The sequence below is a fragment of the Sylvia atricapilla genome, chromosome 5 (assembly GCF_009819655.1).
Source record: "Sylvia atricapilla isolate bSylAtr1 chromosome 5, bSylAtr1.pri, whole genome shotgun sequence".
NCBI classification, from domain to species: domain Eukaryota; kingdom Metazoa; phylum Chordata; class Aves; order Passeriformes; family Sylviidae; genus Sylvia; species Sylvia atricapilla.
This window is the reverse complement of record NC_089144.1, coordinates 11,118,355-11,145,870: the sequence shown is the minus strand read 5'-3', so window position 1 is coordinate 11,145,870 and position 27,516 is coordinate 11,118,355. Positions and strand designations below refer to the sequence as shown.

Here is a 27,516-nt window from a genome sequence, read left to right as displayed (position 1 = left end):
GCAGATTGCAGGAGGGGAAATTGGAAAGTGGTGTCTTGATCAGCATTGGACTTCAAGTGTTAAATATTACCTAAGTTGGCATGTTTCTCTGGCATCACTGCTTTTACCTAAAAATATTCTGTTGCAAATGCATTGGAATTAATTCAAGGCCAAATTCTCCCCTCGCCAGGACCGTTTTGGTAACATTTCACCCAATGGAATAATGATCTCATTTCCACAGAACATGACCCAAATGCAAATATCATCCAGAAATTAAATTAAACTAAATTAAATTAAATTAAAATAAATTTAAAGTCATCCCATGATGATGCACAAAATTAAAATATTGCCATTTCAGTAAAAATGTTTCTTTTTGGTAAAATAAATTCAAATTAATTATGTTACAGATGTGGGGTTTTTTTGCAACAATGCTTTTGAGCAAGACAAAATACTTTGTTTACCTGATTCACTTTATTTAACTCAAGGGATTCATGAAGATATCATCAATTATAATCAAAACCACATCATTTTTTGCTTAAAAAAAAGGACACTATTCCATTAGAGCTCTTCTAATTTGAAGATCTCAAAGGATTGTCTGTACTACGTTAACATCCTTGTCATCTCTATGGAGGACAAGTGAAAACACAGAAATAAATCATCTAATATTTAAACACACTTGCATAGAGCACAGCACAAAAGTTAGGATCTCATGGGAAGAGCTTTCCTAAGAAGAGTAAAAACCACATTGAAGGTAATGAGGAAGGCTGTTCCTGGCTGAGATTCTCCCACATCCTGGACTGGTCTCTGCCAGGGCTGAGAAGGGCTTTGCCCCAAGGCTAGCTTCAGGCAAGGGGACAAACAAGTGCCCTCAGCCACCTTCCACCAGCTCACACCACTGCAGTTCAGCCCTGCAGGTCTCCAAAGGCTTTGTGTTATTGTCTTCATCCTGCCTCTTCTGAGAATTCATCCCCACAGGGATCCATCCCTACGCTCTTTCTCCTTCACAGAAATCTCCCTTTATGCAAGAGATGAAGAAAAACCGCAGGGACTAGATCAACCTTTGGTTTAGAAGCCACTGACCTCTGATGGTCATCAGGAGAACTGGTTATGCATCCAGGACAACAGATCATCTTCTATATACGACTAGGAACCCAAAGCCCACTGCTGCTCCTCAGGTGCGAGGCTGGGAGCTGGGGCTGCCCCAGGTGAGCTGGGCCCCTGTCATCCTGGGGACCCCCATCCCTGCCCAGTGAGAGGCCGCTCTCCCCATCACAGCCAGGACAGGCCACACGTTCCCCAGGCTGTCCTGACCACGAGGGAAGCCCCAGGACAGCCGTGCCCTGGTGCCCAGCACCTTGTGGCAGGAGAAGGGTTTTATTCTCAGCAGCAAAATGAAAACTGTTCTCATTGGGGATCAGTCCCTCATGGCTGCATTCCCCAGTGTCTGTAGGGTACAGCAGAGTCTTACTAAAGAGCTTCTGTGCCTGAGGTCCTCTCCTCTCTCTCTGAGTTCTTCTAGGGCTGATAAATAGCTAAACTCACCTGAATGCCTTCAGTTTTAGTGATAGCATGACCCTGGGTCCTTTCCTGCTGGCTACCAACTTCCATCAAGCTTTCAGGTCTCTTGCATCTTTGAGACCTGTATCCCTGCTATGTTTGATTAACCAACACATTCCAAAGGGAGGAGGACGGACAGTGTACTGAGTACCCTAGAAAAATGCCCATAAATTTTCTTCAGGGAAAAACATATTGATTTGCAAGCATAAGCATGCAGAGAAGGCAACCACACCACAGCAGTGTAAAGAACATTTATTCAGCATATTGGTCTACAACATCTTGTTATGCCAACAATAACAGCACCAAAGCAACAGAGGCAAAGAAAAACCATACAGGGACATTTTGATATTTGGGACATTGCTATGCAATGGTACTAACAGCCACTGGGAGCAAAGGGAAGTTTAGGTGTTTAAAGGATGGCAGCTCTTGCAGGGATGTAAAAGCTATTGAACTAAAAACTTCAGGGGTTTTTAGTATTTTAGAGAATATGGGTTTGAAGAGTTCCAACAGACAGTACCAAAAGCATATACAGCCCCAGGAAGGGCCAGGTTCTGTACTCAGCTTCCAGCCTCAAAAGATGGATAGGCAAAGCTGTCCCCAGCTTGTCCTGAAGGCAGCCCTTCCCCTTGGCACCCGCCAGCTCATGGGGAAGCAGGGCAGAAAATTCAAGGGATCCCAGCCCAGGCCAGAGCTGACATCCCCTCCCAGGGCAAAGGCTGCCAGTGCTGGGCAGGGCGATGAGCTGCCAGCAGCCAGAGGGGCTCAGGGGGGCTGGCACTGCTCCACATGGGCTCCTGAGCAACAAACAGGGGGAAAAGCCACAGACCTAGAGGGCAACATACCCTGCAGTCCACAACTCCATGATTTGGCCTCTGAAGTGCCAGCATTTACCTTTCTCCCACCCAGCACCTTGGGTGCAGCCTCAGGCAGGGAAACAAGGCTGTGATCAACACCAGCTCCAGCTCTGCCTCCAGACAGAGGCAGACAACTGCATTCCAACTGCATAATTCCAACTGCAGCCCCCACTGGATTCAATTAAGCAGCTTTTTTCTCTGGACAGGACTTGACCATGGAGCAATGCTTGAGTCAGAAACAAAGACAAGCCCCGAGGCAGAAGATCTGATGGTGTTTCTCAGTTAATTTATAATCGCAGTGCTTTAACTCTTAAAAGATAAAGTAAGTAAGATGATGTTGTGATTAAGGTGTAGAATATCTAATTTGAGAGATGCATAAAAGGAAATCAAGGAGTGCTATCTATCAGGAGATAACTGCAAGTCTTTCCCCATCACTATAAATCTTTCACTGAGAAGAACTACTATGTTATAAAGAACAAGAATTCAAAAAAATATTAAAAAGCAGACATGTTAAACACTACCTAACAAGCTTCATGACATGAGCACAAAAGTCTTAAATTCAATGTCATAAATTCAATACCATCAGAAGATTCAGATACAAGGTCCTTAGAGACAGTACCATATAAGTCAAGCACAATATTAAAAGACACTGAAGTCTTTAATATGTGTTAAATATTTTAAATTCATAGATCTGATTCAGAGAAATATCACAGAGGCATCATCAATCTTTTTTCCCTTCTGACACGTATTTTTTTATAGATTTGCCACAGTTTCTGCAATTAAAATATATCCCAAACACATACAGAAAACAGATGAGACAGAAAACTGACCTTGTGGACATGACCATATGCCATCATGATGCTTACTCCCATAAATACCCCCAAACAGGCCAAGATTAATACCTGCATGTATTCAAATTACCACTTTGAAAGAGATTAGACTTAAGGCATCCCACCTATTCCCAGAGGCAGCAGGCAGTGATATTCCTTACAGGTGTTTCCAAGGGGAAAACACCTTGTTCAAAAGTACTGAATGTTGTGATAGTGGCATACATAAAACCCTCTCCTTTTAGTTTCACATTTAGGGAACATAAGCCCTTATTTTCTGTTTAAATGTACTAATCTTCTTAACAGTATAATCAAGCCTTTAATATATAATATTATCAGTTTATATTTAGAAGGAATAACCATCATGTTAGTGGTGATGGACATATCTCTCCATTCATCTGACTGAAATACCCTGGATAAATCCCTTTGCCCAATTCATTTCTGCAGAGACAGCAAGCAGCTTTATTTTCTTTAAAAGCATTCAGTTGCAATGTATTTTTAGTTAATATGTAAAAATCCCGCTTTAAGTTTGAGAAACATTTCTTCCTTCTTCTCACTGGGAAATGTTCCAGTTTGTAGCTTTTTAAGTAACACTGGATTTTGTGGGCTACCAATTCAACAAAAGGCATTCCAATAGTGAATAAGTCACAAAAACTTCAACTGTCTTTGCATCCTCCCAAAGTTTTGTGTTCTTGAAAAGTAAAAATGAGTCTGAGCCCTTAGTACAAGTTTAAAGGAGTTTATATTTAAACATATCCCAGAACTCTTTTCTTTTTCCTTTTTTATTTTTTTCCTTTTTTTTTTTCTTTTTCTTTCTTCTGTTCTTTAAATAGAACTGGAAGATTTCCTAGTAATTCCTAATTCCTGCCCAATATCCTACCAGCTTTGTACCCCATGAAAAGTATCCCCACCAATACAAAACCTGAGCCAAATCTAAGCCACTGAAACATGGTCTTTGTGGGAGATATTAAAGCAGGGGGATTATAAAGCACCAGACAGTAGAGCTATCTTTTGGCACATGACAGGCATTGCATTAGGCCTGCCACAGCACCTACATTAAACATAATAAATAGCTGCTATAGACCCAGGTCCCCAAAATACATATTAAGGTCTCTCACACATATTTCCTTGTGGCACCTCTTCTGATTCTGAAGAGCACATTAAATGTTTAGCCACCCAAAATGTAACTATTCATCCTACCAGCAACCTGACTGCCTGCAACAGAAAAGCTCAAGAAATAGTAAAATAGACAGGCATTAACAAAGAATATCATGGAACATGCTCTCAAGTGTGTAATTAAAATAAATTTATTATTATCCTTTAATTATACCTAAACATTTCCAAATTACTCAAAAATAATGGAGAAAATGCAATGTGTTATTATCATTAATTCTCAATTTGTCTTAAAGGTAAATACCTATATAAGATACTCACAAGTAAAACCTAAAATTAAAAGGAACATCAAATCCTGGCCTATATAATTACAAAGGCATCAATCTCTCTTTTTACCAGAGCACAGTGCTCTTGATGTAAAAAAAGCACAAAGAGGATGACCCCCCTCTAATTCAAACAAATTACAAGCACTCTGCATGTTAACCATAACAAACACATGTTAAATCCAGCAGAAGGGATGAGAACTGAACTGGCATGCAGCTGGAAACTCTTCCAGATCATTTGACAAGGGTATGTTTTTCCCACCAATACATCTGCCCAGCAGTGTGGGGGGAAGCCACTCCATGGAAGCTGTGGATGCTGAATCTCTGAGCAATGAGCTCAGCATTCTAAAAAAGGACTGAAGAGGGGGAAAAACCTGGTGAGCTGAAAATCTGACTGCTCCCTCACATGGGGTCATCTCTTCTGCCTCACCTGCCTGCACCTGGATGCCACAGTCAGCCCTGCCCCAGTGCAGCAGTGCCCCAAGAGGGATGGAAGCTGCCATCCAGAGGTTCTGCACAGCAGTAAATTAGGGAAATTTTCAAGAGGACAGCAGCATTAAATCTTGTCCCGCTGTCCAAAGATTTCACCTCATCACTCATACTATGTGGTGCATCAAGGAGCTGGGAACTGTGGACTTTGCTGGCACTAAATCCTCTTCCATGGTGATGAGAGCCCTCACCTCCCTCTACCGCTAAAAGCTGGCACACTCCAAGACAGAACACACAATTTTGGTTTGTCAACAATTTGACCGTGCTGAAGATCTGAGGTACTTACTAGCATCTGTGTGAGTTCTGCACCTCATGAAAAATCTACATGCTCTAGAGAAAATACATCAATTAGAACAAGAAGGTTCTCTGTTTCTGGCAGTTTGTATGAAGAAAATACTCAGCAACTGCAAAAAGTGCAGACTTTGTAAATCTGGAATGAAAGGTTACTAGTTACAGTGCAAGTCACTCACTAGTGTTCCTTAGCAGTTAGTGAAATGCAATCAAAAGAAATATTGCAATGTAACTAATTTTACAATGTGCTTTCTCAAATGGAAAATATTGCAATTAGGAGGAGGATTTGCTCTCTGCTGTAATCTCACTAATTGGGCAAAAGGCACTTGGAGGGGGAGTTGTTCATTGGTGATTTGGGCAAGGTCCCAGAAGAAGAGTAGGCAGCGTGTAAAGCACCACTACCACTGCTCAAAGACAGTTTGGAGTTTAAAAACACCATTTGTACTGAGAAAACAGCCAGATGCCACTGCATTGGTGTTCTGTCAGTGATGAGCAGCATAAAGGCTCCCTAACATCTGCTACCACTTGATGAAACAAAACTTACATCTCTTTGAGTGAAAAGGTCCACAGAGTAATCCGGGCTGCCTGAGGCTGGGGAGGGACTGGTGCTGCCAGCTCCAGCCAAACCTTTTCATCTCCGCTGGTTGAGGCAAATTCTGCAAACATCACAGCTCTGCTGAAACTCCTTTATACTTCATAACTGCATTAACTACATGTTGAAGGCAAAGCAGGGCAATAAAGAACACAGGGATCACTTCCCTGAAGGAAATCAACCTGCATCTCTCAAAGGCAGTTTCTATGTCTGCTCTCAGCAGTTCACTTCTGTTTGAGGTGGACAGCTCTGTAAATGTTATTCCACGAAGAAAAGAGATAATTTTAACGACATGAGGGTCTCTTTGTCTAGTTCAATGAACCACAATTCTGTAGGTGCACTGCAACAGGTTTTCCAGATCAGAAGCAGAAGTACTCTTTAATTGTAAGACATGCAGAAGGAGGGAAAGGGAGAGATCTCCTCTAAGCCTTTTTTACCAAACACTGCAACAGAGAAAATATTTCTGCTGAGAAATAAAACTGAAAAAGGACTAGATGTAATAGAAAATGTGGTCAACTTACACATTAGTAGCCACACAGCAACTGCAGGTATCATTATAGAAAACGTGAGTTTGTTACCTTGGAAATGTTACTATTGCTACTGCCCTTGGCTGCCTTAGGGAGTGAATTATGATTCTGCAATTTATTTGGGGAACAAACACGAGCAGAGCAGTCTGAATCAGGTCTGTGCAGTGGCCGGAAATTAAATGGTCAACTTGTCAGAAGTAGAACTGTTCGATTTTTGGTTCAGTGACCAAAATGAAAAGAAAAAGAAAGAAAAAGAAATCAGCTTGGGCCAACATAAAAGAAGTACTGCGGGATCTGGCACAAAAAAAAATAAATTAAAATATCAGTTAGGTCAATACGAAAATCTTCAATGAACCCAAAAAAATTAGATAAAGACTTTTATTCAAGCAGAAAAGTCTCATTCCATTTTCTGATTATGCATGTAACTATTTTTTTTCACAGCCAGTTTCACAATCAAGATACTTTTCAAAAATAAAAATAAGAACTACGTTTTGAAAGTAACAGTAATATATTTCAAATATTTCACTTCTCCCCATTTTCCATTAAAATGTTACCAAATTTTATTCAAATACATTTTCAGTTTTTGTCTTCGACAATTTCAAATTAATTCACTACGAACATGGAAATTCTGACTAAATAAATTCAGAGAATCATAGAATAGGTTTTTCTTGGAAGACCTTACATGCCACCTGGTTCCAATCCTCCTGTCATGGCAGGGACACCTTCCACTAGACCAGATTGCTCAAAGCCCCATCCAACCTGGCCTTGAATGTTTCTAGGGATGGGACATCCGTAACTTCCTTGGACAACTTATTCCAGTGTTTCACCAGCAAAGAATTACTTCCTAATATCTAATCTAAACCTACCCTCTTTCAATTTGAAGCCATTCCACCTTGTCCTGCCACTACATGCCCTCGTAGAAATCCCTCTCCAGCTCTCTTGTTGACCTTTGGATACCAGAAAGTTGCTCTAAGGTGTCCTCAGAACCTTCTCATCCCTGGGCTGAACAATTTTCTCAGCCTGTCTTCCCAGGAGAGGTGCTCCAACCCCCTGATCATCTCCATGGGCCTTCTCTGGACTCGCTGCAACAGGTTCAAGTCTTTCTTACGTAGTGAACCCCAGATCTGGATACAAAACTGCAGGTGGGGTCATGTGAGAGTGGAGCAGAGGGGCAGAATCCCCTCCCTCACCCTGCTGACCACGATGCTTTGGATGCAGCCCAGGACACGTTTGGCTTTCTGGGCTGTGAACAAACGTGGCCAGTTCTCATCCAGCCTCTCATCCACCAGCACCCCAAGTCATTCCCCTCGGGGCTGCTCCCAATCTATTCTCCACCCAGCCCATGGCTGTGGCTGGGATTCCTCATATCAACTTGAAAAACTATCTGACAGGGTATCAGCCATCAGCAAATGAACTATAATACTTGGAAAGCATTAAAATATTTGCCATAGGTTTTGGATCTTTGTACTAACCTGAATGATGTTCTGAAGACTACACTTGTTTTGGGCCAGAGTCAGAAGAATTGCTGTACAAAAATGTTTAGCACTGACCTTTAACCATGGATTTGTCTTTCCAAACATACTGGGAACTACTTTTTTAAGCATTTTTAAATACTGATACTTTCATTTTGATACCTGGCATAGCGACAAACTGCTGCACTGCAAGGCTGAGCAACAGTTTGTTAAACCAGGATCTTTGCCTTGGCCAGCTTGGCTGTTTTGTTTCTCTTTGTAGTTCTTGCTATAATAATCATTTCAACCAGTGTCCAGATGAATTTGTCTAATTCTGGAAGGAGTGTTGTTTTTTTTCTAGCTATGCATTTCCCCTGTGAGATAGGAACACTGGAAGGTTATTGTGGGCTGGAAACCACAGCTTGTTTAGCCAGAAAGATAAATATTATCTATATTTCTTGTTCTTTCCTATGCGTTGTATTGTCCTGGAGAGCAGTGGGAACAGTGGAAGGCAAGTGGCAGAGACCTTGCCAAGCCCCATGATGTGATGAATGACTTCTCACATCCCAGGGCCTGACATGAGGAGAGGCCACAGAGGGTCACGCTGCTGTTTTCAGATGTTAAAAAGGCTGATCACCCACCCACTGCTTTCATTTCTAGCACAGGAAGAGCTCCCCCATGCAGGATCCACACGGGAAGACACAGCTCTTCCCTGAAGTATTTGTCTGCAAGAACACAGGCCTCCTGCCCAGGAAAGCTGATTTTCTGCATCCTCACCATCTCTCTATCTATGAATGTTCTACCAGACTTGTTGAATGATATGACCACAAACTACCCCTCAGCCATAGAGATAAACATATTCCCAGATTTCTTTGAGTCTTCGGGGCAGTGAGTGTTGTGTGCTTTCTCTTTTCCCACTTCCTTCCCTCCTCTTTGCTATCATGTGCACACTGACAGAGAGTCAACTTTCACTATTCCCTCAAATATTCCCAAGGAGCAACTGCAAATCCCTTCAAATCCAGGACCTGTGTGCAGATGGGCTGTAGCAGGATGAGGAGGAGAAAACAGCATTTGCTTTTGGATGCATGCCTGTGTATGAAAGGGAGCTTGCTTGATGGATTTCCCTGTACAGAGGTTTTTTCTTCGCCAACTTTTGATTATCTAACTGCACTCTCGAAAATTACACTACAGAGATGGAAAGTGGGAAACAGTGAGGTCCCTTATTCTGTGTGCTCTTCACCAGCTGGAGCACTCAGAGCACAGCCACACTGCAGCCAGGCTCTGGAAGGGGACACGGGATGGGTGCCAGCATCCAGCCACCCACGGCAGCAAGGAATAGTGAAGTGGACAGTAGGAGACACGGGCACAGCTGGAGCTAGGGCTGGCAGGCAGAGCCTTTTCTTGTCTCAGCTCTCTCGGGTCACACCTGTTTATTTACAAAACTGCCCTTCAAGCAGACGTGGGGAAGAATAAATGACTGTCTAATCTGAGGCGATCAAAATTTTGCTAAGCCTGGTGCAAGAGCTCTTGGCATTCCATCTCAGTCTGGTTTATAGCTCAGTTCCCTCAGGCCAATGAGCACGGCCCTGTCTCCTGTGGGAAAGAAGCAGTCACAAACCTGTACCTGTGAGTAGAAGCCATTCTGGGAAACACACAGAGACCTCCAGCCCCATCTCTGATGATTCATCTGCTCACCCTGCTGCAGAAGACCAAGAGCACTCAGTTCTCCCTCTGCTGAATCTTACTAAAGCAAAGAGAGAAACCAGCAACCACCCTGCATGGCTGCAGGCCCCGAGGCTTCTGCTCCAGGAGAGACACAGCAATAGTTTTACATGGCTTCACAAATATGCCCAACACCCAATGAGCCCCAACACGCAGGAGGCTAAGCTTATTAATAACGTTTCTCATCTAGCAAAACTAAATTAAATTTTTCTCTGGGCATCTGAGTCAAATACTCTGCACTGGCCCTTGGAGCTGCTTCCTCTGAGCAGGCAGAGAGGAGGAGGGGAGCAGGTGATGGGGGTGAAGGCATACATCTGCCCTGCTGGCACCCAGCTCTTCAGCAAGGAGCTGGGCACATGCTGTCCCCAGGCAGGCACAGCACATCCCTCCTGGCAGCAGAGCAAGGCAGCCCCTCAGAGAAAGCCTGTGGGGAGCACTGGTCCCACTGTGGTCTGGAGAGACACACACTGGGATGTTTGTCACCCCAGAACACGGGAAACTGGGGCAGAACTCGGGCAGGCACTGAAGCACTTGCACAGGACAGAGAGAAACCTGCGGCACACAAGATTTTAGGACGGTCAATGCAGAAGTTTGGCAGAAAGTGGGGAGGGACAGTATCTAAGGTAGTGTAAGGTAAAGTTTGCACCTGAAGGGAGGTGGATTCCTCATCTGCTGTCACTCAGGGCTCTTGCAGGTTGAACTTCAATAGACACAGTCTGGAAAAGAGCCATTGATTTCCCTTCCCAGGGAGATGCTTGAGAAACTCTCACAACCGATATTAATATCAAAGTGCTAGACAGGAGCAGGGAACAGCCACTTCTCTTTTGCTCCCAGGATGGAAAAATATGACAAGAAGGGTGTTATAAAGACTGTAACAAACAGTCTTCACTTTGGAATAAAAGCCTTTGGGAAAATGTCTGAACTCCCTTTCTGCTCCCCAGCAACTTTCACAAGTCACTCATGTCCAGTCCCCCAGGACATCCTGCTTTCTAGACAGAGATGTTCACATAAAAGACATTGTTTACAATAGGTCATGAGGAAGCACTAAAAGGTACCACTCAGCGATGTCCTGATTCCCTGGGAAGACCAAGGATCCCCCTTGGGTGGCCAGAGAGGAGACATCCACCAGCAAAACCCACATCACCAAACAGCATCCCCAAACAGAAAGCCGTGCTGAACACAGCAGGACAGGGATGAACAGCCAACAACCACACTGCAGGGAGCCCGCAGTGACGCAGGTGATGCTGAGGGTGGTGAGGCAAAGAACAAGCCCACAGGTGCCTCAGCCTGAAGCTAAGCTGAACCCAGCTGCCCAGGGAGCACCGACGCCACGGAGGCAGCAGCCACTCCAGATGGTTGCAGGAGACAATGGCAAGGAGCCTGTGGCTCTGTGCCTGGCACTGGAGCAGTCTCCAGCCCCAGCCAGGACCTCTCCAGCTGCAGAAGGGCAGAGTAATGCCTGGTCCTGGACTGTAAAATAAACAGGTACAGACCCTAACACCTCACAAACCCCAGTACTCCCTCTCCATGCCGGATATACACACCTCTAACTTGGTCTTATTTAAGGCAAATGTTAAATGAGAGACATATTAAAACAAAACAAAGTCTTCAAAAACCCCCACTTCCTTGACTCTTCTCTTCGTTTTAGGAAAAGAGTGACATATGTAGCTGTGGGACACATCTGAGCACTGAAAGGACCTGGAGAAGGTCCTGTGGACATGGATGTGACAGATCTCTCTCTCTGTGATGCCAGTATCCATTGGCAGAGCCCAGCAGGAATTGTGTGGCACATGCTATGGCTTCCTATTTCCAGGACTGACCTAAGAGAAGGAGGAATGGAGGAAGACTACCTGCCTAAGAAGAAGGCATCAGCCTAGGAAGGTCTTTCCCCATGCAATCTGCTAGTGGGCTTTGACAGATGTCAAAGATTGCACTTACAGAGTTTGTCCTGTGTTTATCCCAAAGGTGAGTCCCAGCTGGTAGAGGGGAAAAAAAAAGGTGAGAATTACATAAACATTCCAGATACACATCACATTCTGTGCACCTTTCATGCCCAATGAAAAGGCAGGAAATGTTAAGACAAAGAAAGGAAGGATGTTAGAAAGACTGAACCTTTCATCAGAGGCTATTGAAATTCTCATAACAAGGGCCGGTATGAAAGGTTGCTTATTCTCAGAGGTAAGACAGTGCCATTTCCTTCCCTCTCCATGCAGCAAACACTCATGACAAATCTAAACCACAGCTGTAGGCCATGAGACACACAATGGAAATAAAGATTGCATCTGAATCCATCCCAGCTGCATCACCACAGCTATTATCAGATTGAAAATCATACTTCAGCCAGTCAATATGCAAATACTGTTGTATTACACCATCATAAAAAGCTACAGTTTCGAAAGAAGTGCCCTCCAAAAATCCAGATCAAGGCAATAATACTGAAAATGAGGAATTACATCAGTCTGACAGTCTCGCCCTGTTCTGCCTAATGAACTAACAGAGGTTTGGTGGAACAATCCATGCAGAAAATGGAGAAATGTCCTACACACCACCATGCCAAAGTAACTGACTTATAAATAATTTACTGGTCACCTTTGGTCTTGAAGGTTTATCTCTTGCTATATATATATATACACACACTTATTTGTGTATATATATACCTATTTATTATACCTATTTATATACAATTACAAATATTCATTATTTGTAAGAAAAATGCATGTTAGAAATTTCTACTTAAAAGCAGTTTACATGGACAGATTTTGGCAAGGAATTCCACGGATGAATTATGTGTATTAGAAAATATCTCAGGACACAGAAATCAGAAAATATGTGCAACACTCTCACTGAAACAGTATTTTTGCACCCTTTAACCCTTTAGAGGTTTCTTCTATTCCTTGACTCCTGTGCTGGGTGGCATGCCATAAGCAAGGCTCATGCACACATGGCCCTAAGCAGCTGCAGGCCTTGGACAGTGAACTCCCTGAGACAGAGATCATTTCTTCATGTACACAGCCCAGCCCAGTCTGCCCTGGCCAGACCCACAGTACCGACAATGCTGTGTCTGTCCCACAGTCAGATGTCACCTCACAAATGTGGGTCAGGCCAGCATGCCATGCTGGCTTTGATTTCTGTTATTTGGGGCAATCAAGTCTCCTTTGCAGGGGGGAGCAGCCCCCTGATGAGGGGAGAAAGGATTTAACCGGAGATTACATCTCTTCTGCAAATTTGCAAGAAAGGCTCATTTAGGCCTTTGTGGACCTTCTACCTCCTTTCATCAATCCCGTGCCTGACTACATCTTCAGCTGGACCATCTGCTGGTGCTTATGATGCCCACAAATTAGTGATGACAGACAAAAACATTGAAATTTAACATCTTCCCTAGCGAAACAGAGGCTGTCAGTTATGACCTTGCCTATCTTTTTCTTTTAAGGTTGGCACTCTTCATCGGTCTCTGGTCACAGGATCCTAAAAGTACAGCTCTTTAAAATTTGCAAACACACACCGCATGAACTTTGAGGCCAGACTAAAGCTTCAAAAATACAGACAATGCATTGGTGAACACCAAGACCTAGAAACTCATATTGCCTCAATAACATACGAAGTAAAGCTCAGATCTGAGAAATTCAAACAGGCCACAGTCCTCATAAATCAGCCTTCCTTTGGCAAAGCTTGCTTTAACAAGAGAATCCTAAATACAGCAGAGCAGAGTCAGGGTGCACTCTGGAGGCTCTGGTGGATGAAGGCATTTTTAGTAAATGCTGACCCAAGATGAAATTTTTATGTGCTATGAAACTCTTATGCAACTGCAAGATATTGCTAGGGACCTCAGAGGAAAGGAGAGACTTGAAGATCAAGGGTCTTCCCCATTCCTAATAACTCCCTCACCATTGCTACCTATTGCCAGACTCAGGTTTTTAATGTAAGAGTCCCTTAAGAAAAGAGTTCTAAAATAATCCCTGGAGCTAACTGGACTCCCATGAGCAAAAACTTTTCCACACTTCTTTAATTTTAAACAGAAAAAGACGGAAGTCTCCATTTTCCCAGAGATCAGAGGAGGGTGAAAGTGGGTGAGACGAAAGGTTTTGAGGGAATAGCCTGCAAAAGACTCAAGAAGCTGACCTGGTTCTTGGGCTGATGCTGGAAAACAAAGATGCAAATCTGCTCTTCTATTACTGGTGCATTAACATCTCTTCCTGTGCATTATTTACTTTTACTGACCCACTAAAAGCTTCCTACACTTCAGCATAACTGGTGCAGAAAGTATCCATGCCTGAGTTTCTGCCACCCAGTTACAACTCTGATTACACCCCAAGTGGCATCACTACTTAAATTCCAAGGTATTTTTTTCTTCCCTTCCTTTGCACCAACCTCAAACATGTTTTTATTTAATAATGAGCTGAGCAATAAGAATTTACAATGAAAATGCCCATCAGAAACGTAAGTAATCCCAATGAAAAGATAGTACTAAGTCACAATCTGTATTTCTAAAGTACAATGGTTACTAGCAAAGGTGGAATTGGACAGACTTTAAGTAACTTTTTATCAGTGCAGAAACAGTATACAAATACCACTTAAAATAGTTGAAAACTATTTTTTTACAACCTATCACAGCAACGGTTCTAGACAATATACAGTATATCTAAGAATAGTAGCAGTCATAGATGGAAGCTGATAACATTTGGGGACTGAAGGTTAATCCGTTCTTGAAAAAAAAAAGGAACAATGGTGAGTGAAATAGAAACTCAAGTCCCAATAAAGAAAACTATTTTAAGGGCAGAATGATGAGTTTTAGCATCAATCATGGGAAAGGAGTTCAAAGTTTTTCTTAAAAGATCTAAATTTGAAACCTTGGGAAAAAGGAACTGTTTGCAGTGACAGCAAAAAAACCCTTCAGGGATAAGAACAAACACAGCATAAAGATAATCCGTTTGTATTTTTTAAACACTACAAATCTGACTGTTCATTTTGAGCTTTCTGTGATTAAGGTCAGTAAAGACTCAATGTTTAGTCAAGTTTATCCTTATTTCTTTATGCAGTTCCAATGTACTTATCTGCCTGTAAATCATGGTACATGCTCTCAGCACTGAAGGCGCATTGGCATGGATTTAAAAAATCAACTGCAGATTGCAAATAAACCCAAATGGAGTTGTATAAAAATTTTCAATTCGTACTGGTTTTGGCTTGATTTTTTTTTTTAAGAACTTATATTCTACTCTGCATATTACAGAGGAAAACCCAGGAGAAAACTAAAAGAGGATCATCCCTATCTACCAGGAGAGCTATGAGCAAGCCAGGCAAACCCTGATGCTGCTCCCTGAACACACAGCCACCCCCTGGATGAGAGGAAGCTGAGCAGGTGCCTACATCAAACCAGTGCACACTGTCAGTTTGCATTTGAGCAAGCCCATAAGTGCTTCGCCAGCTCAAGGACTTAATTACATTTGAAATAAGCTAATTCAAGGAATAAAAGTCTGCCAAAGGTAATAAAATTGTTTGCTGATGTATCAAGTCAGTCCTCTTATATAAAAGAGCGTATTTATATGCAGCATGGGTCTGGTTCTATTCAATCAGTGATTAAATATTTACTGTTTGCAGGAATAGGGCCAAATCTGGAGTAATTTTAAGTATTAGGGGAGAAGTGCTAAATCCTAATGTAACTAATTTAACTATGCAAAGTAGGAAATAGTCTTGCCTTTGTTTCACTTATGAAATTCAGAGGCACGGGGAAATAAAATGCCAGATTCAGAGAAGCGCCAGAGAAGCCACTTGCAGAAGCTCTTGTGCTTCCTGGGCAAGTGTCTTCTGCAACACATGCTGTTCCTCTCCTGTCGTGTTGGGCAGCACAAGGGAGAGCTGGGCAAAGGGCCGAGAGCCCCTGTCACAGCTCCACTGGCTGCACAGTGGTTTGACTCCCCCTCTGAGTGCCCAAGGAAATGTCTAAACAAATTAGCAGAAAGTCAGTGGCTGATTTTTTTAATCAGAATTTTTTTTTTTCTCATCCAGCCCTTGGCATATGGTTTCATCCAATTCAAGGGGAGGCTCTTTGAACTCGATGTTTCTGGATGCTGCTGTCACCTGTTCCTGTAGAATGAAGGGGCAGTAAAACAGGGCCTCACTGGAACTTGCAAAGATTCCGAGCATTTTAATATACTCTCTGAGCAGGTGAATTTTCATTGTACATATGTAAATCTCCCTTTGTCTTGGTCTTCTGTGCAGCATATAAAAAATCCTGCTCTGTGCCTCCAGAAGACCACCTTTAAGTTTTATTTTTTAAATTATAAATTCTCAACCAGATTGGCATTTTTCAGCATCCTTAAACTGTATTATATAAAATTTCAAGTTGCTTCAAATTATTTCTTCAGATTGTATACTCTGGGTTGTTCTTTTCTTTTTTTCTTGTGCTATATTTAACATTGATAATTGTTATATTTAAAAATACTCACATATTTCAAAATATCTAACTGATTAAGTGTGCTTAGCTCAAGAATATGTCTGCTGCACTGTGCATAGCAAATAGACAGTGCTTCTTGACATGGTTTGGCATGGGTAGGTTTGTAATCAATGCACGAATTTGAAAAGAAATCCTCGTTGCAGGTTTGATATAAATTAGGAGCCTGGCTCACACCGAGGTGTACCTGCACCTCGCACCGTGTGAACAAGTTAGTTTTCAAGTTCGGCTTGTGCACTTCCTTCTGCTCTCAGGCTTTGAACGCGTCCGATTTCTTTACCCTGGGTTAACACGGTGTCTTTCCAAGACAGCCCGGAACGGTGGGGTTTTACCCCGCGCAGGGATGCTGCCGGGGCTGTGCCCGCGGGCGGATTCAGGCCGGGGCAGGGAAAACTCCGCGGAGACCCGCAGCAGCTGCCCCCGGAGCTGGGCAGCAGCAGCTCCGCACACCCTGAGAGCGGACACGGGCAAATCCCACCAGGCGCAGAGGTACATCCAAAGCCGCCGCATTTTTCGCTCGGTCAGACGCAAAACAGCGAGGGAAAACCCAGCTTTGGGCACCTGAGAGGGCTGGCGCTCAGCCGGGGCGCTGCTTCCCGAGCTGGTGCTTCAAAATTCAAAAAGCCTTTTGAAAGGGCGAGCGGGGGAAGAGCATCCCCAGGGAAACAACCTCTGTCGCCGCTCCTCAGCATGCAGGACGGGCGGACAGCCCTGCCCGCCACCACCCTCCATCCCTAGAGCAGCAAAGAGGCGTAAATACGGGCTGAAGGCTTGGGGGGAAAAGGCAGCAGCGAGGAAAGGGGAGATTCTATCGTTTACGTGGTTGAAACATAATTTCAAAACTCCAGCATTTAAAAGAGCGTGAAATGGAAATCCCAGCTTCTCTTTTCTTTTTTTTTTTTTTTTCCTCTGCACATCTGTGGGTCGGCAGGTTGAATGCAATTTACCTAACCTGAGTGTGTGTTATGGGCTGTAAGATCTAAGGTTCTAAGGAAAAAACAATTATCTGGTGAAGCCATATAATATGTGGGTTTTTAGAAAGCTCACTAGTGTTTTAAAATCAAAAGTTTCCTATGAATTTGATAAAACTATACTGTTAAAGCTTACACATAGACAAAAACTTCAGGATGCCTTATATTGTGTGAAAATGAGCATTTGATGTGTTTGGGGTTTATATCTTTACACTAAAAATTTCAGTTAGAATCTTCACATAACTCAACTACTCAATAATTTACCCTAAACTTAAATTTTGAGCTGAAACGTATCAAAGTCAGAAATTTAATTCCATCTTTAGCCAGGGACTATCACACAGTAGCTGCCTTTGAGCATGGTGTTTAAAATAAATATTTATTGTCACTTTCTCTGATTTCCAATTGCCCACTGCAGAATTAGCTGTTATTATTCCGTAGCATTGCAAACTCCAAACACACAAAGAGAGAAGAAGGATTAGCGACTGTAGCCTTAAGCAGTCTCCCACCGTTATGAATTTAAAAATGTTTCACATATGGAAGTTTTCTCTACAGAGAAATGGTGATGAGGCTCTTGCACCGCACAGCGCTGGTTTCCAGGGGCACTCTGCAGCCGAAAGCCGCTCTCCACAGCGCTGTACCTGCCCGAGGCCCCGCTCAGCCCCGGGCTGTGCCCCTCACCCCGTACGGCAGAGACACTACTTTGTGAACAACTTTGCCTCTTTTTTCCTTGTTCATTCTCCTCCGCCCGGGCGCTTACAAAAAGCGGGATTTTTAATTAATTCTGGGCGCGACCTTCCATCTCCAAAGCCACCTGTGAGTGCCTGACCCGCGGCCGTCGTGCGTGGTCCCTGCGAAGGAGCAACAGGCTGGCCGACCGCCGCGACCGCGCCGGGCGGTGACACACGGCGGTGACACACGGCGGTGACACACGGCGGTGACCCGATGGCAGCCGCCGGCCGCGGCACCGCGCAGCGCCCCAGCAGCGGGTGATGCGCTTGGTGCTCGGAAAGCCGCTGAACTGGGAAAGGGACAGACCGCCAGCAACCCGTGAGGTTCTGGATCCCGCCCAGCGCCGGCTGAGGAGAGGGGACTCGGAATTTCCTCTGCTCCGGGCTGCGCCTGGCGGGAGCCGCGCCGAGGCGAAGCGGCGCTGGGACGGGAGCGCGGGCGGCGGTGCCGGGGCAGGTGCGGAGGGTCCCGCACGGACGGGCCGCTCCGCCGGGGCTGCCCCGGGGCACGGCACACGACCCCGGCCGGGACGCCCGCCTTCCCCCCGCCGCTTTCCTCCCCGCGGGACGCCCCGGGGCCGAGCAGCGCCGAGCGCGGCGGGCGCCACCACCTACCGTGGTACTCCTGGCCGGGCACGTAGGCGGCGGGGTTGCCCGCGATGTGGAGGGCGATGAGCACCTCGCCCTGCTCCCCGTCGCCCTCCAGCTCGCCGTGGTGGGTGCAGAGGAAGAAGAAGGGCGAGAAGCGGGCGCGGGGGGCAGCCGCCCGGCCCGCCGCCAGCAGGGCACCCAGCGCGGCCAGCAGGCAGGGCCAGCCCCCGGGGACGCCCCGCCGCCGCTCCATGCTGCTGCCGCCGGCGCCGCTGGGGCATCCAGGGCACGGCGGGGCCGGCGCCGCTCCGCTCCGCGCCGCGCGGGACGGGGCGGGACGGGACGGGACGGGGCGGGCGCTGCCCCCCGCCGCGGCCCGCGGGAGTTCGTGGGGAGGCGGGCGCGGGGCGCGGAGCGGAGCTCGCCGAGGGCAGGGGCGGCCCCTCCGCGCCCGACGAAGGCTGAGCCGTCCCCGCCTGCCGCTGCCGGGGTGCGGGGCACGGAGCTGAGAGTGCGAGGGCTGGGAATAATTTATTTCCCCCGGTGCCGGGGTGGGAGGGAGGGGAAGGTCCCTCCCCTCCTTCTCCTCCTCCTCCTCCGCCGCCGCCGCCGCCCGCTCCTCCTGCTCCTCGCTCTGCACGCCGGTGCGCGGTGCTGCCGCCGCGGACACGGGGGCTGCGAGCTGGGCTCTGCTGCCCGCCCTTTGTCTGCCGCCGGGTCCCTGTCCCTGCCCTGTCCCCGCCCTTGCGTCCGCTAACCAGCTTCTGCCCCTGGCTCTGCTCCTGTGTCCCAGCCCCTGCCCCTGCCCTTGCCTCGGTGTCTGTGCCTCCCCTTGCCCCTGCCCCTATCCGAGCCCTTACTCACCACCCTGACACCTGAGTCCCTGATCGTGCTCCCTCCTTGTTCCCTCGTGCCCGTCTCTCAGCCTTAGCCCAAATGTCCCTGCTTCTACTCCTTTATCCATCCTTTTGTCCCTCTGCCCTATCCCCCGTCCTTTAGCCCTTGTCTCTCTGTCCTTACCCCTGTGCACCTGCTCCATCCCCTATCTTTTTGCCACCATTTCTCTGCCCCAGTCCCTGTCCATTTGTCTCAGCTCCAATTCCTGCCCTTCTGCCCCTGTCCACGTCCCAGCCACAGCCTCTGCTGTACCCACACCACTGTTGGGGAACTGATATTTTTACTTAAACCCTCTCCACTGCCGTTTCAAAATGATACACACGCACAGCCATCCCCAGAGGTGGCTTGGGCAGCTCTGGAGGGGGCCGATCTGTGAGTCCCTGGGAAGTGCAGGTCCTTGGGAGAAGGCTTCAGCTCCCCAAGGGTGTGTGCCCAGGCCCTTTATCCCAGCAAGAGTGATAAGCCCAGTGGAGACCAGAACAGGAATGAGAACATAAAACGCTGGCAAGTAGAACAATTCATAAAAACATAAATTTTTAACAAAGCAGGACTGAACAGAGGGCATCAGGAGACGGGAGCAAATCCACCATGGTTTAAAGCATCCACCATGCAGCTACTGGATCCTGCCCAACGGCCAGAGACAGCCGGGGTGAGCGGCAGTGACATGATGTAATTGGAAAGGAGAGCCTACCTGCCAGCATTTCTGAAGTGCAAAACTGGCACGGTCCAGGGGCTCCCTCCTGGATTGGTTTCAGTGCCAGAGCGAAAGGTTCCCTCCACGGAGGTGCAAGCCACATGGATGGCACCACGCAGCTGCCCCACGTCCAGGCAGGCTGCTTCCCTGGCCCACCTCCCACCCAGCTGACGGAAAGCCGGGCCGCAGTGGCCCAGGGGACATCCTTGCCATCTGCCCAACCTGCCTTCTCCTCTGGCTCTGCTTCGAGCTGGGTTCACCACCACCAGCAAAACTTCTCACTGTTTCCTGTCTTACTGGGTTGTGCCCCACTAGAGACGGAGTGAGGTGTTCTCCCTCATCAACTAGGATGGAGAAAGGCGCTGCCTTTGCTGTAAACACAAAAGGCACCAGGGTGCACGGTGTAGGGGATGGAACACCTGTCCCACCACTGGCTGATGGGTGTCCCTGGCCACTGCTGTGGAAACTGGGCCTGACAGCAGCTGGTGAGGAGTCAGTTTGGCTCTGAGGCTTCATTTTTGGGTAGTTTATTTGTTTTTCGGTTTTGGGTATTTGTTTGTTTTGGTGGTTATTTTTTAACATCTGTGCCTACTCCATATATTTCAATGCTTGTAAAAGTGACAGACTAATAATATAATTTCCTCATGCCAAAATCTCATGCAGGCAAAAGCTGTGAAGGGCTCACTGGTGAAACCACTGCCAACGGGGTGTGCTATCCCTTGTGCACTCCAGCTTCCCTCCAGCGAGGGCTTGCCAGCGAGGCCAGGCTGTGCCAGAGGGGCTTCAGCTGAGCAAACACACCCTGGCTCCTGCCTGCTCTGCCCAGCAGCCATGGAAAGTTGGCCAGTCATTTTGGAGGAGGCTGCTAGATGTGGCCAACTCTCTTGTTAAAAAAGGAAGCAGTAGGGAAGGGGGTGATGGGGTCCCACTGCTGTAGCAGGAGGCAATGCCATCCATTCCTGTCAGGATGCTACTGCACCAGTTTTCAGCAATGCCTTTTCTTTTTTTTTTTTTTTTTTTTAAGAGATAATTCCCTAAATAATCTTGGGACCATGGGACAGCTAACCTGCCAGCAGGTTTCAGGGCTCAGATTAGCACTCCCTGAAATCACTGGGATTCAGATAGGGCCTGTGCTGACGAATTTTACACAATTTTCTTTGTTTCTAGCTGCTTAGCATCCAGAGCAGCCAGGACTGTTAGTGTAGCCAGGATACCTCTTTCTTTTAGGAGGTATGTGTCACTTACCAAGAGGGGACAGTCAGTAAAGAAGGTGAATATGTAAAAACTGTGCTTGGAAGTCTCATGCCTCTCCTTGGTCACCTCCATCCTCCATTTCTTTATGTTGTGCCTTTCTCTCTCCTTTCTCCTTTGTTTCTTACATTTTCACAAGATCTCTAACCTTTTTTGTCTGGGCAGAATGGGGAAGTGCCACAGTCATGCTCTGTTGGTGGGGAGTACAGCAGACTCCCCAGACCACTGATATTCAAGGACACAGGGATATTCAAAGGGACAGTTTGGGACCTCAAACCCTATTTCCTTCACTCTTCAGAAATAATGTAATAGACCTTCAGTTCAGACAGGACACCTGCCTTCTTAGACCCTACACATCTAGGTCAAAAACTGCCTCCCAAAACTCACTAGCATATTTCAGACTCATCTTTGCATAGGAGAGTGATGCTAGTAGTGGCCTTCACCAAAAACCAAGATACTGCAGAACCCACAAACCCCACGGCTTTGCAATGTTCCTATAATAGCAGGAAGACATTTGCTGACACATTTGCATTTGGAATCAAAGCTGTGACCATGCCCTGTACATTGGAGGAAAGGAAGAAAAGAAGCTTCCAGACTCTGCCAGTCTTCTCCTAAAGGAAAATTTATTCCTAGCCCCAGCTCCAGCACAGTCTCACTGATACAAGCATGATTTACCCATAAATCACCCCAAATCCTTCCTTGATGTGAAAGATTTTGACCCAGAGCACCAGCACACCTGCTCAGCCCCTGCCCCTGAGCAGCCTCCAACACGGCTGGGCACAGAGGGAGCCTCCCATCAGGCTGTCCCCACCATCTCACAGGGGCCAGCCACATCCCAGTGGGTTTTTGCACTGGCCTCATATCCCCTCACTGCTCTGAGTAAATACAGTACCTCATTTTTGAAGGCGAGGGGTTTATGAAATGTCTTTGGCCAGAATTTTTCATACCTCTCCCACTGACAGCAAGGCTAAGATATTATTATTAATAACACCAAAACAACTATTTAAGAAGCGTGTCTAAGACCAACCCTCCTAGAGTAGGAATAAAGGCTTATAAAAATCATAATAATCTTTATTTTCTCTCTTGTCTGATTCAAGACCTTTGTGTAAGTTACAACTATTCCCTGTTAAAGGCAGGACCTGTCTAATACTGCAGGATGGAGGTTACCATGAGCTTTCCCCCCTCATGAAGCATGTTTTTTAACACAGAAAACAACGAGGAATAAATTGAGATGAGGACTGAGTAATGACTGTTGCCTGCAATGTAGAATGCAATAGGTGGAATGTAAATAATTACTTAGAAGGTACAGGCCTCTTTCAAGCATGGGTGGTGGTGGGAAATCACAGCACAGATGGACGTGACTGCAGTCCATATTAATTTAAGGAAGTGATTATTCAGGCAGTAGAGCTGCTCACTTCATTCAGGGAGCAAGCTCACACCCCAAAAGCAGAATTGAAGAACATTAGCAGGCAAGATAGCTGCTTTATTAACAGATAATTTTGAAAAGATATGGGCAGGTTGGGGAATTATTAAGTAACATGGAGCAATGAGGGACTTTGTCCAAGCTCCTTGGGTCTGGGCAAAGGATTCCATGGAAGAATGCAGAAAAACACTTTTGTCACTGTCACCATGTGGAGAGTCCTGATGCAAATCTTGTCTTCTGCTTTCAGCAGTTTTCTATGACAAAAATCAAGGAAACTACCCAGGATTTCTACATAATCAGCTGCAAATAAGAAAGAGACCTGGAGGACCAAACTGCATGTATCATTTATCCATTGTGGTAAAGCATGTAACATCTGAAAGCTGGACAGCAAGCTGGGGCACTTTTGATTTTTCTCACGCTAATGAAGCTATAAAGTGGACTTTCCAGAGTCAGATTTTTCCACCAAGCCTTTATTTTCTACTCATCCATACAAGCACTCAGTATTGTCATTGCATGTCTTTCCTCCTGACAACCAGATGCACACACAAAGCAGCCCTCAACAAATTGTTGAGAGGGATCTCTCCTGCCCACCAAGCAGGTGGGCTGTCAATCCATTGATGCATTTCTCCTGCAGGTGGAAAACCCTCCCTCAGCCATCCCAAGGTGTGTGGGCTTTCTTTATAGTCCCAGTCAAAGGAAGAAATGAGGAGGATGGCTCTGACCATGGTAAACTAAGATGGGCCCCCTCTCTTGGGTCTATCAGGGAAGTTGAAGCTTCAGTGAAAGTAAAGTTTGGCTTCAGCAAAGTGGAAACCTCTGACCTGTGAATGCTGGACAGCAAAGTTAAAAGGAATTAATAGCTAACTGATCTTGCTTTTTCTTCCAGAACAAAGTCTTCAGTTCATGCAGGCTCCTTATTTTCTTCTCCTCTTTTTGCAGGGATTTACCAGAGAGGCCTGGCACTCTGGAGTTGCCTTGGCCATGCCAAATAACCCTTTGGGATGAATTCCTTTTTTGTGCACAGGACTTGTCACAGTCAGATAATAAAGCAGTCTTTCCTTGCCAGTTTCATGAACTTTGCTCTTAAGCAGAGCCCAAGCCATTTCTAAACAAAGGCCTAAATGTGAAATTATAGGCAACTTCCATGCCTATGTTATTACGAGATCTTAATTTTTTTTCTACGGTAGGAACAATAGCAGCTGTTTGGCTGCTCCATTTTCCAGTGGGCTGCTACAATATACACCATCTGTAAACTGACATCTCAAGATTTCATCTGAAAATAGAGTATTTAACTTTACACATTTTCCTCTCTCCCTTTTAGTGCATTTCATTCAAATGGGTTTAAACTTGTATTTCTGTATTTCTTTTAACTTTATTGAGGTATGAATATAAAAGAGGATGTTAAAAGGCTTTTGTTTTTCAGAAAGACATTTCTTTACAAACACCGTTGATGCTATCAAATAGGTGAGCCTAAACCCTTAAAATTACTATTGATCTTGTAGCCATTAAGAACAATATAGGACTTAAAAATAACTCCATACTGGGGAACAAGTATTTAAAACTTTCTATTGTCTGGATTAATAACAGCATTTAAGGGTGAATACTTTCAAAGAGTAGAAAGATTTTGTGTTCAATATCTTATATATTTTATTGGATTTCTTTAGAGATATAAATGTAGAAATTTAACTCTCTGCTCATGCTTAGAAAAATAGGTAATGGGATGGACTCTGAGCTTAATGTCATTATCTATTATGAATAAAAATAAAAATTGCTGGAGACAAATGCATAATATTCATTATGGCTCTTGCTTTTATATTTTCCTAATTTGGATGATGTTTCCCTTAATGTACAGTTCTGAATGCGATGCAGGCATAAGAATACTCTTTTGCTGTTTCTGATCCACGGTGCTGCCGTGCCCTATTAGCACTGTGTGCTGAGAAGCTTTCCTAAGTATATTTAAGGGAATTCAACCTGGCTCTCGTTATTTACAATTCTAATGTTTGACCTTGTTTTGCAAACCTGATTTTCAATGTACATTAAACGCACACATCTTACATAAAGAGGTTTCTCCCACAACAAGTATTCATGTCCATGACTGCTCTGTCCTACTCTCCACTGGCTGCTCTGGCTTTCCATGAAGAAATGATGGGTATTTAACCACGTTACATCTGCATACTGAAGTTTCCAAGGCTTTCATTAACTTGCAAATATTTATCGTGGGTAGCCTTTATCTGAAGAATTTTTTAAATGTCAGTGGTCACAAAAGAAACTCTTAGTCCATTTTACTGGCTAATTTATCTCTCCCCTTTGCTATTCTAACTTCAGTAACCCCAAGGAACCAAGGTACACAGGGCTAACAGGCCAGAACAGTTTTAACAGTTTACTTTGTGAAGAAAAGTGGGATGTAAATCCTGTGAAAGTCCATAAAAGATATTCCTTTTGCTTTATTTAATGATCACTAAACTTTAAGAGCCTCAGAAAAGATATTCCTTCCCTTCCATTTAGCAATCACTAGATTTGCAGAGAGCTGGAAACACATTTTACTGCAGGTTTAGAGGGTTTTCTCTTCTCCTATCTGTATTTAAAATGTGCTTAAAATATACCCTTTGTGCGAGTGCACGTCAGTGGACCTGAGCGTGGAGACACAAGATTCAGCACTTTTATCTGAGACACAAAACCGCAGCCCGTGGCACCGCCAGCATTTTGCAGGATATATTTTGTTTGCCTACCGGCTACTTGCAAAAGCTCTGCAGCTGCAAAACACAGTTTGAGCAAAATCTGGATGCAGTGGCATGGAGACTATTTAAAATGCCCAGGGCTTTTGCAGACCACCAGGATAAGCGGGAGCGGGGCTGGGGCGTGCCGAGGATGCGCTGCCGGGCACAGGGCGGCTGCGGGATCCATCCCCCGCTGCCGGAGCCGGGACAGACACGGGCGTGTCACAGCTCCTAACTTATGTGAGACCCGGTCACAGGGGCCACGGAATTCTCAGATTTGTTCTTCAGCTCGTCGACACAGGGGTTAATGTGCTGCCCACCCTCAGTGATTGAGTCGCTGCACTTATGCGCTGAAATAAATGTCCTTTTTCACCCTTTTCTTTTTTTTTTTCCTTCTGTGTTTAAAGAGGATTTTTAGATCCTGTAAAGGGTGGGAGCCTGGCTCTGGCTTTTGACATGAGCGGGCTCCCCACAGCGGCCCGGCAGCAAAGGCTGGCTGAGCACCAAGAGAGGAGCACACGGGATGAGGGTCGGGGTGTTCTGCACAGCCCTGCAGGATGGCTGGGGAGTGCAAAGGGACCCTCTGTGTGTGTGTGAGTGTGTGTGAGTATGAATGTGTCTGTGAGTGTGTGAGTGTGAGTGTGAATGTGTCTGTGAGTGTGTGTGTGAGTATGAATGTGTCTGTGAGTGTGTGTGTGAGTGCATGAGTGTGTTTGTGTGTGAGTGTGTGTGTGTGAGTGTGTGTGAATGTAAGCGTGTGAGTGTGTTTGTGTGTGAGTGTGTGTGAGTATGAATGTGAGTGTGTGTGAGTGTATGAGTGTGTTTTTGTGTGTGTGTGTGAATGTGTGTGTGTTTGTGTGTGTGTGAGTATGAATGTGTGTGAATGCATGTGTGTGTGTGAGTGTGCATGAGTGTGAGTGCGTCTGTGAGAGTGTGTGTGTGAGTGTGTGTGAGTGTAAGTGTTTGTGAGTGTGTGTGTGAGTGTATGTGTTTGTGAGTGTGTGTGTGCTCCTCTGGGCCTGGTGCTCAGCAATGTGCCCTGCCATGTTCAAGGGCACAAGCAGAAGCCTGACCTGTGGAGGTGCATGCTGGGCACAAAATCATCTCTGTCTCAGCTTCAGGAGCCCTTAAAGCCACACAAATGTGGACCCAAGCCCGGAGATAACAACACATGGGTGTAATGGTATGGGGGATGTGAAATGGATGATGCCGTGATGAAAACATGGCAACAGAAAACAAATGGTGGGTTACTTCTTTCTTTTTCCCAGCACAATTTATTGAAAATATCTCAGGAGATTCTTGCACCCCCAGAACTGCATAGTCATACTACTATTACTTAATTTTATCTGCTTGCAAGCTGTAAAATGAATTGTTTTTCAGAGCAAGTACTATCCAAGAAATACATCACAACAACAGAACACAGGGCCAACATCAAGTGATGATGTGAATGCACTAAGAAAGTTGGGAATGGAACTTCCACTTCAGTCTTGAACCACAAGATGACTTTTTCAACCAAGATAAGACTGGTTGGAAAATCAGATTAATAGGTTAATTTAAAATAATCTTAATTCTTATTAGCAGCAGAGCAAAGTATTAAGATAAGCCAGAATATTATAGAATAAGCAGATATTTTTCATTATTCCAAATCCTCCACAAGAAGTCTAAAATTCATCACTTATGAGTCAAATATACCTCCCAGCTCCCTTTAAGAAGGCCACTGAGAATCTGCTCAGAGTGACTGTCAAAAATATATTGTATGATATAAAGTATAAAAGAGATCATAGCACTTTTATCCCCAAGAGGAATCACGGTTATACTGCTAAAGAGTGATCCAACCATTGTAAGAAAACTACCAGGCTCCCATCTCTGCCTTGAGGTTCTCTTGGAGAAATCTGCTCCTCCAGTTCTAATGTGAGACCATACCAGTTGGCCCAGGACAGGCAGCAGCCTCAGGGTGTGACCGGGTTAGACACTGGTGGCTCTGCTACCAAGCTCCCTTTACAATAATGATGTCAGGTGGGCTGTGTTGGAGTCTGCTTCAACACCTTTTAAGCGCAAAGGTTCTCCTGAC

The 27,516-nt window shown here is 45.4% G+C and overlaps 1 protein-coding gene across 1 annotated transcript in view; it reads right to left on the bottom strand.

Annotated features, from left to right (window-relative positions):
* Positions 1–27,516, bottom strand: part of RELN (reelin) — a 287,001-nt gene that overhangs the window by 256,495 nt on the left and 2,990 nt on the right. The window contains exons 2-3 of the mRNA XM_066319238.1: positions 17,971–19,190; positions 16,506–16,780 (exon numbers count right to left, since the gene is read on the bottom strand). Of these exons, the coding sequence (XP_066175335.1) occupies positions 16,506–16,780; positions 17,971–19,190 (1,495 nt within the window). The remainder of the gene's footprint in view (positions 1–16,505; positions 16,781–17,970; positions 19,191–27,516) is intronic.